Here is an 18156-nt window from a genome sequence, read left to right as displayed (position 1 = left end):
CATTATTATCTTTTGGGCCACTTTCCAGCAGAGTAAACATTTTTTTATGTTTATTTTATATTTGAGAGTGTGCGCACAAGTGAGGGAGGGGCAGAGAGAAAGGAAGAGAGAGTCCCAAGCAGGCTCTGTGCTCTCAGTGCAGAGCTGGATGTGGAGCTCAAACACGAACCATGAGATCTTGACCTAAGGAGCAAAACCGAGTCTCAGATGCTTAAGCAATGGAGCTTTTTAATAAAATTTCCTGTTTAACAAAATACATATTCTCTTTACGTATAAATTTTAAAGTTAAGAATTTTTAATCTATGTCTTTCATTTTTACTATGCTTTTCTACTTTTGATTCTAAGGTACTAGAGAAGGACAGACTCGTCTAATCAAAGATGGGGAGAAAGTTGAAGCCTATCAGTGGAGTGTTAGTGAAAGGAGGTGGATAAAAATTGGTGATGTTGTTGGCTCATCTGGTGCTAATCAGCAAACATCTGGAAAAGTTTTATATGAAGGAAAAGTATGTCAGTTTGTACTTTCTAATTACCATTGTCTTAAAGCATTAGACAAAGGTTTTCTTTTCCCTTTTCCCCCCACTCCTAGAATTTTCTTTGGTGTTTTGACATTTAAAAATACATTTCTCTGGGAAGCATTCTCTCTTTCCCCTGCTTTGAAATTGACTTGTAACATATCTTTTACCATATTTGATAGATTAGACACTATTTTGGTACTTTCTATGTGTAAACTGTTCCCAACTCTTTTGGATTAGGAGCTTCTGTACCACCTTCCAGTCAATGCTTTCTGCCTCGCTATATTTAACTTGGCAGGACATGAGGGCCCCTGTGTGGCAGTGCTTATAATGCCAGCATGTTTTGCTGAGTGAGGCATGATAACAGCTAATACTTCTGGCCTTAAGATCAACCAATTGTAAACCCTCCTTTGGCCTTAGAATTTATGTGCAGTTGTAATACATTCCCAGCCTCATTCCCAGTGAAATACTGCAGCACACGCAGATGGTTGTTATCAATCCTTACATACCAAGTGGCAGATTTTAACATCACACTCTGGAGACAGTTTAAGGATTATAATTTTGTTATGAAATGCTTATATAAATATACTTGTTATAAATAAATATAATATTTATTATAAAATAAAGGACACATAACATCCGTGATATATATGCCATTAATCTGAACAGATAAGTTAGTAATCACTTATCTCCTTTTTGTGTTCCTATTGAAGGAATTTGATTATGTTTTCTCAATTGATGTCAATGAAGGTGGACCATCATATAAATTGCCATATAACGTCAGTGATGATCCTTGGTTAACTGCATACAACTTCTTACAGAAGAATGATTTGAATCCCATGTTTTTGGATCAGGTGGCTAAATTTATTATTGATAACACGAAAGGTCAAACATTAGGACTTGGGAACACCAGTTTTTCAGATCCTTTTACAGGTAAGTTTACGGTTTATATTAAGTCTTCTATATTTAATTCATTGGTTGATTTTTTTAATGTATTTAAACATCTGTTATCATAAGCTTTTTAAATAAAAACAAAGATGTAAGATCTATAGCAGGTTTTTACTTTAAATCATATTTTAAATCTCAAATTATACAGTAATTCTTTGTTTATAGAAACAGTTGTATATTGCTCACTTTCAAGAATACAGCCACAGTGTAACTAAGTAAAATTATGAAACTTCAGTCATTTGAAATGAAAATAAACCTAGAAGTTCCCTTATATAGTGACTCTTTTTAAAAATACGTTTTTGGTGAACCTTAGTAAATAGAAATTTTTTTTTTCCACACAATGCTAAATTGGTTAGTTGGGCATTAAATCTAGGACTGAACTATGGGTAGTTTTTTGTTTTGCGGGTTTTTTTTAATGTTTATTTATTAATGTTTATTTATTTTTGAGAGGGAGAGATAGAGCATGATCAGCAGAGGGGCAGAGAGAGAGAGAGGGAGACACAGAATCTGAAGCAGGCTCCAGGCTCTGAGCCATCAGCACAGCCGAACGTGGGGCTTTAACCCATGAACTGTAAGATCATGACCTTAGCTGAGGTTGGACGCTTAACCAACTGAGCCAACCAGGCACCCCTATTTATTTATTTATTTTTGAAAGATAGAGTAAGTGGGGTAGGAACAGACAGAGGGAGAGAGAGACAGAGAATCTCAAGCAGGCTCCATGCTGTCAGCTCAGAGCCTGACATGGGGCTCGAACTCACAAGCCATGATAACTTGACCTGAGCTGAAATCAAAGTCAGTCACTTAACTGACTGAGCCACCCAGGCACCGCTGAACTGTAGGTAGATTTAGTTTACATGTGATTTGTATTCCATGTGTTGATTTTAAGTCGGTTGTTTATAACATAGTATGCAGTACCTAAAATGTTATAAATGGTATGAGGTTCTCAGACCAGTCTGTAAATTATATCCTAGTAGTATTAGTCTGAGTCCTGATTCATAGGAAATGGATCATAATACTAATTGTATTCACCTTAGTTTTGGGTCCTGGGAACTGAGGCCATGGTATAGGAGGCAATAAAATGCTTCCTTTTTTCTTAGGAACAAGGGCAAGCTCTAAATAAAATTTTGAAATTATCACGTTATTGCTAATGTTTTTGTCTTGTCATTTTTCAAGTGCTAGTGCTCCTACTTGTTTTACAAGGATTCCATGTCGCTTCCTGCCCTAAGATCTTACGTAGATCTTTTTTTTCTTCTTCTTTCACATACTTCATGCTCCTAAACTGTCTCCTCTCCCTCTTGTTCTTTTGCCCATTCACGTAATAAAGCTAATATCACCTGCATATTGACTTAAACAGAATTATCAGACTGATTTGCTACTGAATCTAAATGATGTAACCCCTCCCAGTAGTTGCACTTGACAGGAAAAAAATACTGTGTTTATTATCTGGGTATTCTGTTGGTGGGATTTCAGACTGGAGTACGAAAGAGTAAACACATAATTATAGTGCTGTGTAAGCTACTTTCTGGAGCAGAAGGCAGGAATTATAGCAGCTGGCTCCATTTGGAAATCTTAACAGCTCTGGCTCTTTTCGCTCTTCTGAAACTAACTTTATAAGCATCTTTTTATATATATTACATGTATCTTTTTGTAGATGCCTCTGATTAGTTCCCTAGAGATCCTAACAAAACATATACTCACACACACACACACACACACCACATTTGTAAAAGTGTAAGTGGAAATCTCTTTCCTTTGTCTCATTCTTCACCTTTGTAATTCTCTTCTCCAGGAGGTTGTAAGCTTCAGTGGCGACAAGCAATCTTGTTCCCTGGATCCCCAGAACTGAGTGCACTGTTTGACACAGGAGTTAATGAGCTCAGGGGTTCTCTAAAAGATTCCCGTTTGATGCCTGTGGTTCTGATAGCAACAGGAGCAGCGGGAATTCTATCTAGTGAATTTGTACAGGAACAGGAACTGATTATATGTGTATATTATTTAGGTTGGAGACCACATGTAATTTCTCCTTGTATATTTGAATTTTTAGTGATTTTAATATTTAAGTGCAGAGGCTAAGACATAATACAGTAATAAAGACAAAACTTGGAGAATCACTGAAATTTTAATTTCCTAGTAGTCTTTTCCTACCTTAAGACGTCTGACTAATTTCTATTATTCTGTCTTGTAACAGCTTTGCGCTTTTGTTTTTTCTCCAAGCTTAGGGTCCTGTAATGTAAGCACTGTGCCGTTTATGAGACTCAAAATTCTGGCATACTTCAGCTTTTCCTTTGTGTGCATGCACAGGTGGTGGGCGATACGTTCCAGGGTCTTCATCAGGATCCGCTAACACGCTGCCTGCAGCAGATCCTTTTACAGGTGGGATACAGTTTCAATAAATACATCTTTTCTCACTTCCTATGTAGCATTTTGCATTGTATGGCGTTACATTTTGGAGACATCCAATAATTAATAATTCCCTTATCTCTATTTCTAATTTTGATGGATCTCCTTTTCTTAACTTCTAATTTTTACTTTTTCCTGGAGTATTTTGTAGTTTTCTTCACGACTTTTAAATAGCATATTATTAGAACTCATCGTTTCTCCAGTGGTCCTTTCTGCAAGGAGAGCAAGAGTCAGTGAGGGCATAGGTTTTAGAGTCAGATACACCTTGGTTCAAAATCTGGCTCTACCACTTACTTGCTATGAGAAGTTGGCAAGTTGCTTAACCTGTCTGAGCCTATTTTTTTTATCTGTGAAATTAGATAATAGGGGGAACCCACCAACCAAGACACAGCATGAGTGCTATTACTGGCGAGATCCTACCGATCACAAGCAAAGAAGGAGCCATGTGAGTCCCTGATATTGGATGGAGCGGTGCAGTCAAGAAGTCTGTCTGAGCATATTTTGCCTTAGCAAATGAAGGAGACAGTCCACCCAGCTACCCAGGATTAGTCTTCTAATCTATGTTATTAATGGCCTTCGTGAAGCCCTGGAAGTGTTGGTGTATCTCTTCACAGTGACTTTATTTACCAAGGTATGCATGCCTCAGCATCAACACTACTGGGAAAAAAATTGCCAAACTTGGACTTAAGTGCAGCTGAAGAAGTCTCTTTGCAGAACAGCTTTTGATATATTTTATGAAGCTGTGGTTGGATCTTCAGCCAGAATTCCTGGACAATAGACCAAATTTGGGAAGAGATCCTTGGCATTTATGGTATCCATTGGCCTTGCCAAGATACAGTCTTGTCTAAACCATAAATTGGAGCAACACACAACCTTTGGTCACTATCATGAATTTGTGAATTTCTCAGTGAGCTCCTTCTCTCCTGTGAATGAATTGGTGGCCCAGTTGCACGTAGCTGCACGCTGTGCATTGATAACCAGTATACTGCACTAACCACCTATCAAGATCAAGCTGAATGTTGTGATGGCACAGTGACTGTTAAGGAAATCTTTGATGACATAATGCAATTTGAAAAGGTAGTAAGGATCTGAAGAGTAGATAAGATGATGACTTATTCAGATGTAGTGATACCCTGAAACTTAGAACATCCTAGTTCCTGGATCTCATTAGCAGCTTTTTCTTGGAACAGAAAGAACATACCAAGCTGTGAACAATACCAACAAATCAAGAGAATTCCTGGGGCCATCATAGCTGAAGTATGTCTCACTGTTGCATAATGTCAGTAACTCAGAAGATGCAGTGATTATGGAGATATGCAAGAGAGCATACTAAACATCCAAGAAAATTGTGGACTTAGGATAACTGAACCACACTATTGTAAAAAATAGATAACCATATTGAGATGTTAGGGAAATGAAACGGTATAGTACATATAAAGTGCTTAGCAGAGAAATGAAACGGTAAGGTACATGTAAAGAGTTTAGCAGAATGCCTGGACTGTATTTAAAACCTCAGTACATTTTAGTATATATTCCCCTAATTTTACCAGTAGCACTGGGGCCAAGACTTTTCCCCATCTATTTTATGACTTAAGGTCAGTCTGAATTCTATTTTTTTCCCCTTATTTATGTGGTTCCCAAACTTCTAATGTCAATTAGAATCATCTGGGATGCTTGTTTAAATTATCATAATGTCTTTCACACAGAAATATTCTGATATACTAGATTGGTGAGGAAGTTAAAAATACTCATGCCCTGATCCCTCACCCATGGATTCTGATTAAATGTTCTTTGCCGTGATTCGCTATTAGGTAATTTTAAAAGCTCCCTGTCAGTTTCTAAAGCGAAGACAGTTTGGAGAACCACTAGGCTGTTGTGAGAGGGCCCTGAAAATGTACATACTAAGTAGGTGGCTCCTTCAGGTGGTTGGAGAACCACATTTAGAAAGGTATAGGATTGGGACACCTGGGTGGCTCAGTCAGTTAAGCATCTAACTCTTAATTTTGGCTCAGATCATAATCTCAGGGTCGTGAGATTGAGCCTTGTATTGAGCTGGGTGTGGGGTCTGCTTGAGATTCTCTCTCTCTCCCTCTACCCTCACCCCCTACTCGCACACTCTTTCTCTAAAAATAAATAAATTAATTAATTAATAAGTGTAGATTTACTTTGCCTCATAATTAATACCTTGGGCAAGTATTTAGCCTTCTTGTAAAATATTGTTAATAATAATAGTATCTAATTAATACTTAAATAAGTATATAAATGTAAGACGCTTAGCATGCTAGCTAGCATATTAGCAAAAACTCAAAGCCTCTTATTCTGTGTTCTGCATTATTTTAATTAATCTATTTACATCTGCAGTTTTTGTTTTTGATTTTTTGTTTTGTTTGCCTGTTTGTATATGTTACACCCATTATACCAACTCTTAGATATTAAATTCAGAGGGTCTAGAACAGTAGCTCATCTTTCTTCTTCCCATAAAGGCTGATCCAGGACTCTGAACATCTCCACATCCTGCTGGTTCTTTCTCTACACTTGTTTCTCATGTTCCTTTCTTTCCATTTGCAATGAGACATCCACAAGTAGGATCTCAGATGTGAGACAGAGCTATTTTCACAGCATCCCTAAATCTTACCTAGCCTGTTTTTTGCTTATGTGCTAGTTAATCCTCTCTCTCTGTTTCAGTAGAATAGTGTTCACATTTTTTTTTCTTGTTTTTGATTTTTTAAGATTTTCTTTTTAAGTAATCTCTACACCCAATGTGGGGCTCAGACTTACAACCCCAAGATTAAGAGTTGCATGCTCCACCAACTGAGCCAGCCAGGTGCCCCATGTTCACATCTCATTACGGAAATTTTTAATTTCTTCAATCCACTCATGATTTTTAAATTCATTAGCTTCTGTAATTATAATGTATAAGGCATCTAACCTTTACTTTGTAACTTGAGAATTTTAAGTCTTAACATTTATTGGCACCAGCTATATGCCAGCTAACTGTTGTAAACATTTTTCTGGAGGCGCCTGGGTGGCTTAGTGGGTTGAGCATCCAACATCAGCTCAGGTCATGATCTCATGGTTGGCGGGTTCGAGCCCCGCATTGGGCTCTGTGCTGATAGCTCAGAGCCTGAGGCTTGTTTTTGGATTCTGTCTCCTTGTCTCTCTGCCCCTCCCCCACTCACACTCTGTCTCAAAAATAAATATTTTTAAAAAATCAAACATTTTTCTGTATTAAGTTTATAGCCCATTTATTATGTATATAAAGATGCCATTCCGGAGTGCCTGGGTGGCTCAGTTGATTAAGCATTGGACTTGGCTCAAGTCCTGATCTTGCAGTTCATGAGTTCAAGCCCTACATTGGGCTTTGTGCTGATGGCACAGAGCCTGGAGCCTGCTTCGGATTTTCTGTCTCCCTCTCTGCCCCCTCCCCACTTTCAGTCTCTCTCTCTCTCAAAAAATAAACGTTTAAAAAAAATTTTTTTTTAAAAGATGCCATTCTGAAGTGTAACTCCTAATGAAAGTAAGTTACTGTGTGTAGAGAGGAGCATTTTGAACTTTATAATTTGCAGTTACCTTTGCTTACTAGATGTATTATTGCATTTTAGGCAGTGGCCGTTATGTGCCAGGGTCTGCCAGTATGGGAACTACTGTGGCTGGAGCGGATCCATTTACAGGTACACACTTTTCATTTCCTTTTCTTCTCCCTTTTCGTTGCTAGAGGACTTTTCAGATAGCAGATCAGGACCAAACTTCTTGACCTGGCTTTTGGAGTGTTCTCGGAATTGTGTCATAGCGCACATTTAATTCATGTAGGAAGCTTCAAAAAAGTACTTCAACCCCATCCCCAGAGATGCTCACTTGGTCTGTTACTGCTGTGTGTTGGGGCCTTGGCAAGGGTAATTTTTATAATCTTATGATTCTAATGTATGGCCAGGATTGAAAACTGCTATTCTACTGTCATAGGTCACGTTTTCTCACTACCCATATAAAAACTGAGTTTATTTCTATCTCTCCTTTGTTCTTAATTTATTGAGAATTTTACTTACTATGCTACGCATTATTCTGTTTAAGAGGACTCACAAAACAAATTTGCTTTTGTGAATTAGGTCCATGCTCTTTGGCCTTCTCCTGAGCAATTAATTTTTCTTTTTATTCTTAGTGTCTAGCCCAGAGTCTGACATATCTTACTTGTTTATCGTTGTTGAATATAGGCAGACATGTTTTCCTCTGTAATGGCTGCTAGTAAAATGCAGAACTAATTTGTAAACCTCTTGCAAGTTTGACAACTCTCTTTGACATATATTTTCCCCTACTTGTTATTTTCTACAAGAGAATAATATATGTATGACATATATGTTCTCCACCATAATTAAATGTATACTTAGAAACCTGGCACTGTACTTAAGAACTAACTTGGTATATGATTTTTGTAAACTGTTTTTTCATTGCAAAAGTAACATTGGCTGGTAATATTGAAGTAGATCATAGTGAACGAGAATGCTTCAATTCAGATTTTAATTCTGTGAGCCAGTTGCTCTGTTTCTGTGCCACTATTTTTCTCATTTGTAAAGCTGAAGTAAATCTACCTCTTGGAGTTGTTAAGAGCTTAAAATTACAAAATGTATGTAAATCACTTTATACAGAACAAATGCTTAGTAATTGTTAGCCATACATGTTGCATTATAAAAGAGTGTAAAGTTAAGAGTGCTGGGGTGCCTGGGAGGCTCGGTCAGTTAAGCATCTGACTCTTGATTTTGGCTCAGGTCATGATCTAATGATTTGTAAGTGAGAGCCCTGTGTTGGACTCTGTGCTGAGAGTGTGGAGCCTGGTTGGGATATTCTCTCTCTGTCTCTCTCTGCCCCTCCCGCACTTGCTTTTTCTCTCTCAAAATAAATAAGCTTAAAAAAAGAAGAAAAATTAAAACATACAAAGTGTGGGCACTTGGAGGCTCAGTCTGTTGGATATCCAACTTCAGCTCAGGTCATGATCTGTCAGTTCATGGGTTCAAACCATGTGTGGGGCTCTGTGCTGACAGCTCAGAGCCTAGAGCCTGCTTCAGATTCTGTGTCTCCCTCTCTGCCCCTCCCCTGTTCACGCCTTCTCTTTCTCTCTCTCTCTCAAATAAATAAACATTAAAAATAAATTTAAAATCAATTAATTAAATTTAAAAAAAAGTATACAAAGTTAACAGTGCTCCTGCCATTTTGCAGAAGTTAGCAGTTTTTCACAATTGGGTGTAAATACTGGATCTTTGTATACTTAGTCCAATCACTTGTCGTCTCTTACTTAGACAGATGGAAGAACATCCTCCAAATTGGTCTCTCCATGGCCCATACTACAGCCAGTGATCTTTTCACAGTCCCACTTTGTACTCCTCCCTTGACTGAAACCCCTTAATGGTTTCCTATGAATTATTTTTTTCTTGCCCTGCATCACATTCCTCTCTGCCTTGTTTCTGCCTAGCCGACCTAGTCTGTGTCCGCTTCTTGAGCATCCCATGCTGTTTTCTACCTCAGGCGTTTTGTATTTGCGGTTCTCTTTTGGAATACTTGAGCCTTTTGCTTTGTTATTTAGACCACAAATTATTGTTTGTTTTTTTCCTCCCTTTTTAAATTTAATGTAACGTAACATTACAAGTTTAAGTAAACTTCCTAGACACTCACATGTGCCTCTTGCTGGATCACCTGCTCTATCATAAGCTTAAGATTTGAAATGCAGGTAAGATATAAATTAGGTTTGGGGCACCTTGGTGGCTCAGTCGGTTAAGCATCTGACTTCGGCTCAGGTCATGATCTCACAGTTCGTGGGTTCGAGCCCCGCGTCGGGCTCTGTGCTGACAGCTAGCTCAGAGCCTGGAGCCTGTCTTCGGATTCTGTGTCTCCCTCTCTCTCTGACCCTCCCCTGCTCACGCTGTCTCTCTCTCTCTTTCTCTCTCTCTCAGATATTAAAAAAAAAAATTAAACATTTAAAAAAAGATACAAATTAAGTTTAAATTATGCTTAAGTTGAAGTAGCTTTAGTCACTGCATATTTTTTTTAATTTTAAAGTTTTTATTTCTGAGAGAAAGACAGCGTGAGCAGGGGAGGGTCAGAGAGAGAGGGAGACACAGAATCCGAAGCAGGCTCCAGGCTCTGAGCTGTCAGCACAGACCCCAACGTGGGGCTAGAACCCACAAACCGTGAGATGATGACCTGAGCTGATGTCAGATACTTAACCAGCTGATCCACCCAGCCGCCTCTAGTCACTGCATATTGTGCTAAATTTTCATCCTGTGCCAGTTGTTTGTCAGAAGCAGCATTTTGGTTACTCTAATAGGGAGTTAGGAAGTAAAAATGTATAGACTAAGGATCTTGCCCTTTGAGAACTTACATCTAAGAGGGATTTTATTCAGATGATGGACATCATATGGTATTAGTCTTTCGATGACTGACTTACTTCACTTAGCATAATATTCTCAAGCTTCGTCTATGTTGTTACAAGTGGCAAGGTTTCATTTTTTATGGCTGAGTAATATTCCATTATATGTGTGTGTGTGTGTATACACACACACACACACACACATACACACCACATCTTCTGTCTGATTTCACTCACATGTGGAATTTAAGAAACAAATGAGCAAAGGTAAGAAAAGAGAGAAGCAAATCAAGAAACAGACTCATAACTATAGAGAGCAAACTGATGGGTTACCAGAATGGAGGTTGTTGTGGGGGGCAGTTAATAGGTGATGAGGATTAAGGGGTGCATTTGTGGTGATGACCACGAATGTTGTATGGAAGTGTTGAATCCCTATATTTTACACCTGAAATTAATATTATAGTCTATGTTGACTAACTAGAATTTGAATAAAAACTTTAAAATAAATAAAATGTTGGAGAAGATGACAGTGCCTGCTACATCATTTGGAATCAGCAATAAAAGACATGGGAAGAAAGAGATCCATATGCCTTAACATGGGACTGGAAAATTTTATAACTGTTATGTATTCATTGATCTTTTAAAAATGTGTAATTTAGATTGGATCGTAAAAGTATCAGAGGGGCACCTGGATGGCTCGGTTGGTTAAGAGTCTGCCAGGGTCATAGGATCGAGTACCATGTAGGGCTCCACGCTGAGTATGGTGCTTGCTTGAGATTCTCTCTCTTTCTACCCCTCTGCCTCTTCTTTGCTTGTACATGCTTTCTCTGTCTCTCTCTCTCTTAAAAAAAATTTTAAAAATAAAACGTAATTTAAATTAAATTTAAAAAAATTCTTTTAAAGTATGAGAGATGTAGAGAATATGAAATGGAGAGGCTTTGTTTTACATTTAAGCTCCCATTCCAAAAACTAAAATTTATTATATCAACAGATATAAACAGTATATAAAAGGGCACCTGGGTGGCTTAGTCGGTTAAGCGTCCGACTTTCGCTTAGGTCATGATCTCGCGGTTTGTGGGTTCGAGCCCCGCGTCGGGCTCTGTGCTGACTGCCAGCTCAGAGCCTGGAGCCTGTTTCAGAGTCTGTGACTCCCTCTCTCTCTGACCCTCCCCTGCTCACGCTGTCTCTCTCTCTCTCCTAGAAATAAAATATTAAAAAAAAACAGTGTATAAAATCTTATGATTTTTCTTTCTTTTTTCTGAGATGCTTGTTTTAGTGCATGTACTGAGTAGTTATAAATCTCAATAACTGTGAAAACAAAGTCCTACAGTTAAAAGATCTAAGTTTTCATTATTTTTTATGATTTTCATCATTTGTTCTGTATCTAGGGAATAGTGCCTACCGATCAGCTGCATCTAAGACGGTGAATATTTATTTCCCTAAAAAAGAGGCTGTCACTTTTGACCAGGCAAACCCTACACAAATATTGGGTAAGTGCATTTTTAATTAAAAAGTTTTTTCACATATCCGTAGACTTCTCGGTAGTACAGTCCAGACTGTTTCTTCTCACATGAGCCAGGAACTGGGTGCTTATGTGACAGAGACTTCTCTCATTACACAACTGTGTCTACTACAAATACACAGTCTGGTAACGGACCCTTAATATTTGCAAGATGCCTTGTACGTATAAGGTTAATGCTTTATGACGATTTTAATGATAAAAAAACTAAAGGGGAAATATCAATCCCATCCCCTAAGCTCTTAATATTTTCAGGAAAAACAAAAATAATGAAAATGAATGAGTAAAGCATTTAAAAATAAAGATTTTGCCTTTTTTTTTAATATTTATATTTATTTCTAGGAGAGAGAGACAGCGTGAGCAGGGGAGGGTCAGAGAGAGAGGGAGACACAGACTCTGAAATAGGCTCCAGGCTCTGAGCTGGCAGTCAGCACAGAGCCCGACGCGGGGCTCGAACCCACGAACCGCGAGATCATGACCTAAGCGAAAGTCAGACGCTTAACCGACTAAGCCACCCAGGCGCCCCTAAAGATTTTGCCTTTAAAAAATTAGTGGCCCTTAGAAATCATAATAAAAGGCTCTTCAAATTGCCCATTAAGAATCAAACTGTCAGCTGACTTTGATAGCTTTTTCTGTTAACTCATTTCTCTCAAAACAACAGGTGTTTTTTGTACTAAATACTACTCTTTGCCGCTACTACCTCATGAGAATTAATTGAGATAAGGTAACATACACACCTCAGTATAAGACTTGGATTTTTTGGTCAGGATTAACTTACATACTATCTGTATAAAAATCATAAGTACTTTCTTAATTGTTTTGAACAATAAACATTTTCTTGCTTTTACATCCCTTAAATAAACTTTGTTTTCAATATTCTGTTAGTGTTAACAATTTTAATGCCAAAGGAAAGTGAAAGAGGTCCAAGTTTTCAGTTATGATTGATAAAAATTTGTAAATTTGGACAACTTAAACCTTTTGTGATGGGAATTTGAGCTCTTTTATTCTTTAAATGATTTTTGATGGGATGCCTGGCTGACTCCTGATCTCATGTCCACGAGTGCAACCCCCTTGTCAGGTATAGGAAAAAAAAAAAGATTTTTGAGGAAGCAGTGTTGGATAACTCAAAGTAGCATTAGTGATGACAAGGGTTCTGATATTGAAGATGCATGTAAAGGGTTTAAAAAAACTGTTTTACGGGCACCTGGGTGGCTCAGTCAGTTAAGCGTCTGACTTCGGCTCAGGTCATGATCTCAGAGGTCGTGGGTTTAAGCCCATCGTCAGGCTCTGTGCCAGTCAGTTAAGCGTCTGACTTCGACTCAGGTCATGATCTCACAGTTCGTGGGTTTAAGCCCATCGTCAGCAGCTAGCTCAGAGCCTAGAGCCTGCTTCGGATTCTGTGTCTCCTTCTCTCTCTGCCTCTCTCCTGCTCACACTGTCTCACTATCTCAAAACTAAATAAATGTAAAAAAAAAATTTTTTTTTAAAAAACTGTTTCATGAAATGTGAATATGGTGACAAAAGACAATATTTCCATTAAATATGTTTTTAAAGTAATATGATGTCAAATATGCATCTGGAACTAAGTCGGTAAATTAAATATTATAAGCAGACATTTAACTCTTCAGTTATTTCATTGACAATCAGAAGTGACGTAAGTTGGCTAAAAGTTGTTATAAATTTTTCTTTGAGAAAATAGAGGATTGACTTATAGTTGGTTATAATTACATTGCTTTGAAAACTAAAATGATTACAAGTATGATCTACTTTAAAACTCACTCGAAGCATGGGGCGCCTGGGTGGCTCAGTCGGTTAAGTGTCCGACCTCAGCTCAGGTCATGATCTCACAGTTCGTGGGTTTGAGCCCCACGTCGGGCTCTGTGCTGACAGCCAGCTCAGAGCCTGGACCCTGTCTTCAGATTCTGTGTCTTCCTCTCTCTCTGACCCTCCCCTGCTCATGCCGTCTCTCTCTCTCACTCAGAAATAAATAAAACATTTAAAAAAAAATCACTCGAAGCAGAAAGCTTCATAAGAACTTAGAAAATAATAGGTAAAATAAAAATCATCACAGTAACCTTTCATTTTTCTATACTGGACTTAACTTAAAAATACTCACTGGCCTTATCCTTATTTTATGGTCTTTGATAACTGCCATGAAAAGTCTTACCTCCGCATGGTATATGGTGGAATTCTCTTATTGAAAATTTTGGCATTTTTATATTGTATCTGGCTAATTACAGTTAGAGAATTTTCAAAGTTTGGGTTTGGGTTCTAGGTAAACTGAAGGAACTTAATGGAACTGCACCTGAAGAGAAGAAGTTAACTGAGGATGATTTGATACTTCTTGAAAAGATACTGTCTCTAATATGTAATAATTCTTCAGAAAAACCCACAGCCCAGCAACTTCAGATTTTGTGGAAAGCCATTTACTGGCCTGAAGGTATGGAAACATTCTTGAAAACCTAATTAGAAAACAAAGTATGTCTTTCCATTTCTGTCAGTATTACTGGTGTTTCTGATTGAGTAAAAGTTCTCCTGGGTACTTGTTATTCACGTTGTGAGAAACTTCACAAAAAGGACTCACCACACCCCTGAAATTCATAGTCTTGATATGGTCACATGTCTTATGAGAATCTGAAAGGAATGTAATGCACCATGACATGTACTGTTTCATATACTATTTCAGAGCATTTGTGGATCCCTGGCAAGCCATCCAAGAGATGTTTTGTGACCTGTTAATCCCAGGCTACAAACATTTGCTGTAATTTTTTTTAATTCACTTAATACCTTTTAAATTCCAAAAGTGTCCTATCCCTTATTATTTTTCATGCTATTGATCAGAGAAGAAAAATAATTTGTCCCACAAAATATCCATACTGTGGATTTGGGAGGTCACTTAATGTGTTCCACTGTCTCTATGGTTCCTGCTAGACATAATTAAATTTTGGTTCACTAATTTTTTTTTTAGGTGAGTATCCTTTGTAAATGATTCCATATGCTATTTTATATCACAGGGCACATAATTTCTGGATTCCTTACTTTTAGTGATGCTAAGATAATGGAGTGGAAACATTCAGATGGTGTCTGCCCATTGTTTTGAATGTAAAGCTCTCTGCCAACCTGTAAGCATCCTATTAGCATTTGTCAACTGGAATTCTGTAAAAAAAAAAAACTTTCTTCTTCAACTCTTTGGTCTTTTAGGATTTTTTAAAGCAAGGTCTTCATCCCATTCATTACATAAGGATCTACTGAGTACTCCATGTGTGTCAGGCTATTTGATAACCCATTTAAATTAAAGTGTACATGAGCTCAGCAATAAATCCAGTCCCTATAAATATGAAAAATCAGTCAACACAAGTTTTAGAAATATATATTTCATAAAGCGGGCACATGGCTTTTAGCATTTTCTGAAATGGTCAAGTGTTAATGAAATAAGATTCATGAAATTGAGTCATAGTCATAGGAATTTTCTGGGGTTTTTGAAAACATTAATGAATTTTTCTTTTTAATAGATATTGTCTTTCCTGCACTTGACATTCTTCGGTTGTCAATTAAACATCCCAGCGTGAACGAGAACTTTTGCAACGAAAAGGAAGGGGCTCAGTTCAGCAGTCATCTTATCAATCTTCTGAACCCTAAAGGAAAGCCAGCAAACCAGCTGCTTGCTCTGAGGACTTTTTGCAATTGTTTTGTTGGCCAGGCAGGACAAAAGCTCATGATGTCCCAGAGGGAATCTCTACTGTCACATGCAATAGAACTGAAATCAGGGAGCAATAAGAACATTCACATTGCTCTGGCTACATTGACCCTGAACTATTCTGTTTGTTTTCATAAAGACCATAACATTGAAGGGAAAGCTCAATGCTTGTCAGTAATTAGCACAGTCTTGGAAGTTGTACAAGACCTAGAAGCCACTTTTAGACTCCTCGTGGCTCTTGGGACACTTATCAGTGATGATTTAAATGCTGTACAGTTAGCCAAGTCTTTAGGTGTTGATTCTCAAATAAAAAAATATGCCTCAGTATCAGAACCAGCTAAAGTAAGTGAATGCTGTAGACTTATCCTAAATTTACTGTAACAGTGCGGACGGGGACTGAGATTTTAAATTGATTAGTGTTTTTTCTCACATTTTACATGACTGATTACAAATGTTAAAAAAAAAAAAGAATGCTGTGGATTAAGTAAAATTTCAGATCTTGTAAAGTAGTGGGGTGGGGGGGGCGGTAAGAGGAGACAAAGAAGAAATAAAATTTTTGCACTGATGAACTGTGAGATTTTCCTGTGTGATGTGGGTAAAGTTTTCAGGACTATAGCAACAAATCAAGAATGAGGTATAGTCAACAACATAACTACTCCAGTGGCATAATGCACAAACCTTTGCTGCATAAAAGAAGAGCTTTTATTTATACAGTTTGCTCTTACTACTTATATGTCCCCAAACTGTTTTGCTTGTTGGTGGTTGTCTTGGATTTAATTTCTGCCCTACTCATTTTCATTGCTGATTCTTTCCATAGCACCGATAAATTTGAAGGTCTTATTTTAGGATAAGTACTTTAGTATTTTCAAAAATTGTTTGTTATAAATTATTCTGGGTTATTATTCATTTAATAATTATACTATTATTAAATGAAAATATGTAATTTCTTCATTTAAGTTACTTATAAATAGAAATTATATTTGTTTGATGGCTTATTTTTATTTTCAGAGAGAGAGTGCAAGTGGGAGGAAGGGCAGAGAGACAAGACAGAGAAGCCCAGGCAGGCACCATGCTATCAGTGCAAACCCAACGCAGGGCTCAATCTCACAAACCACAAAATCATGACCTGAGCTGAAATCAAGAGTCAGACGCTTAACCTACTGAGCCACCCAGGTGCCCTGATGGCTCATCTTTAGATGAAGGGAAAGCAACCTACTAAGCTGTGTTAGGTTGTGTATCACTTCATACAGATGAGGCCCACAACAAATTAACCTCCAGGCTTATGCTTCACTTCCCTTTGTCCCTCCCTATTGTAGGTAACTTCAGTATTCATTCCAGTTTTGATATTAATTTATTTTTGTCATTTCCATTGTCTCAAAAGGAATTTGGAATGTGTTGAATTTTATCAAGCAGTTGTGCAAGCAAGAACCATGTTATTTGCAAGTCCAGAGCCTATCACGTGAAAGTCTCACTTTAGAGTTCTTAACATGGGCCAGGCACTGTGGTAACTACTTTGATATTTAATTCCCAAAACCCCTTAAATGGAGGGTGATGTCTCTGTTTTCAGAAGTAAAGGTAACAGGATGAATCATGATAGGAGAAAAAAAGAAAAGTGCTATACTTCCTGGAGGGGCATCTAAACATCCTAGCAACTAGCAGAAAGAAGGAACCTGTGCATTAATTACATAGTTTAATATGTCTAAAAGAACTTCCATTTCTTAAGAGAAGCATAAGTATTAAAGTAGGAAAGATCTCTTCACAAAAAAGACTGCCCAAAATTGTGAATAGCATTCTCAGTATGTATGGTATACAGAACCATCAATTTGCTGGCTTTATGATGAATTGCAGTCAAAGAACAGTCCTTCTCCAATAAGGGAGGAGAGGTTTCCAATCATCTAGATTAATTCAAGGAAAAACTTTTGGAATATCAAAAGAAAATGGGAAAAATGTAAATAGAAAAAATGTGTATTTTGCTATTAAGTTACAATTTTCTGATGTGTACCCAGACTTTAAAAAACCTCCCACTAGGAACCTGTGCTTTACTTTTTGTTGAGTTTGGATTTAGGTGATTAAGTCAAAGTTAAATGGCAGAGTTAAGAGTTTAATCCAGGTCAGCCGAATTCCATTACAATACACTGCTTTCTTGTTAACATATCCAGTCTAGCATGCAGTTGTAAGTGCAAACAATTTATCTACAATATTTTAAAATACTAGGTAGGATCTTTCAATGATGAGAGGAATTAAGAACATGAGTTGACTCTTCAAAATATAAAGGGTGGCAAATTGTAAACACTGTTTGCTTCTTATATTGTACAAGTCTTTTTACAACAACTTTTATAATATCCGTATTTTATGTTTACTGAAAAATTACAAAATACAGTTTAGCAAAAAAAAAGATAATCCCACTTGAAAATTAAGTGTTGTATGATGGTTTTGTGATAAAGTCTTTTTCAGTTAAACATTTTTAATGATTCCCTTATTTTTTTGTGAATATAAAAACATAGATTCATTGAATAAAACACACACATCAAATAAAAGTTGTCTGTAATCCCACTACCAGAGAAAACTATTAACATCTTGTGGTGTATCAGTAAGTATATAAATGTGTTGTTTTTTTCTTAAAGAATTGTGTGATACACATTGTTCAATAACCTATTTTTTAAACTTGACCTAAGATAGTATGCATACTTCCACCCTAATAAATATAGTACATTGTGTGGATATA

At 37.3% G+C, this 18156-nt stretch overlaps 1 protein-coding gene across 2 annotated transcripts in view; it reads left to right on the top strand.

The window, feature by feature from the left end:
• Positions 1-18156, top strand: part of PLAA (phospholipase A2 activating protein) — a 47850-nt gene extending 29694 nt beyond the window's left edge. The window contains exons 8-14 of one of the 2 annotated variants that reach the window (XM_077766088.1): positions 346-503; positions 1226-1445; positions 3762-3833; positions 7463-7531; positions 11604-11705; positions 14010-14174; positions 15247-18156. In XM_077766088.1, coding sequence (XP_077622214.1) covers positions 346-503; positions 1226-1445; positions 3762-3833; positions 7463-7531; positions 11604-11705; positions 14010-14174; positions 15247-15812 — 1352 coding nt within the window. In that variant the 3' untranslated portion in view covers positions 15813-18156. The remainder of the gene's footprint in view (positions 1-345; positions 504-1225; positions 1446-3761; positions 3834-7462; positions 7532-11603; positions 11706-14009; positions 14175-15246) is intronic. The other variant, XM_077766089.1, reaches the window with a different exon arrangement.

Source organism: Crocuta crocuta, unplaced genomic scaffold (genome assembly GCF_008692635.1).
Source record: "Crocuta crocuta isolate KB4526 unplaced genomic scaffold, BGI_CrCroc_1.0 scaffold529, whole genome shotgun sequence".
NCBI classification, from domain to species: Eukaryota; Metazoa; Chordata; class Mammalia; order Carnivora; family Hyaenidae; genus Crocuta; species Crocuta crocuta.
This window is presented reverse-complemented; position numbering and strand designations above follow the sequence as displayed.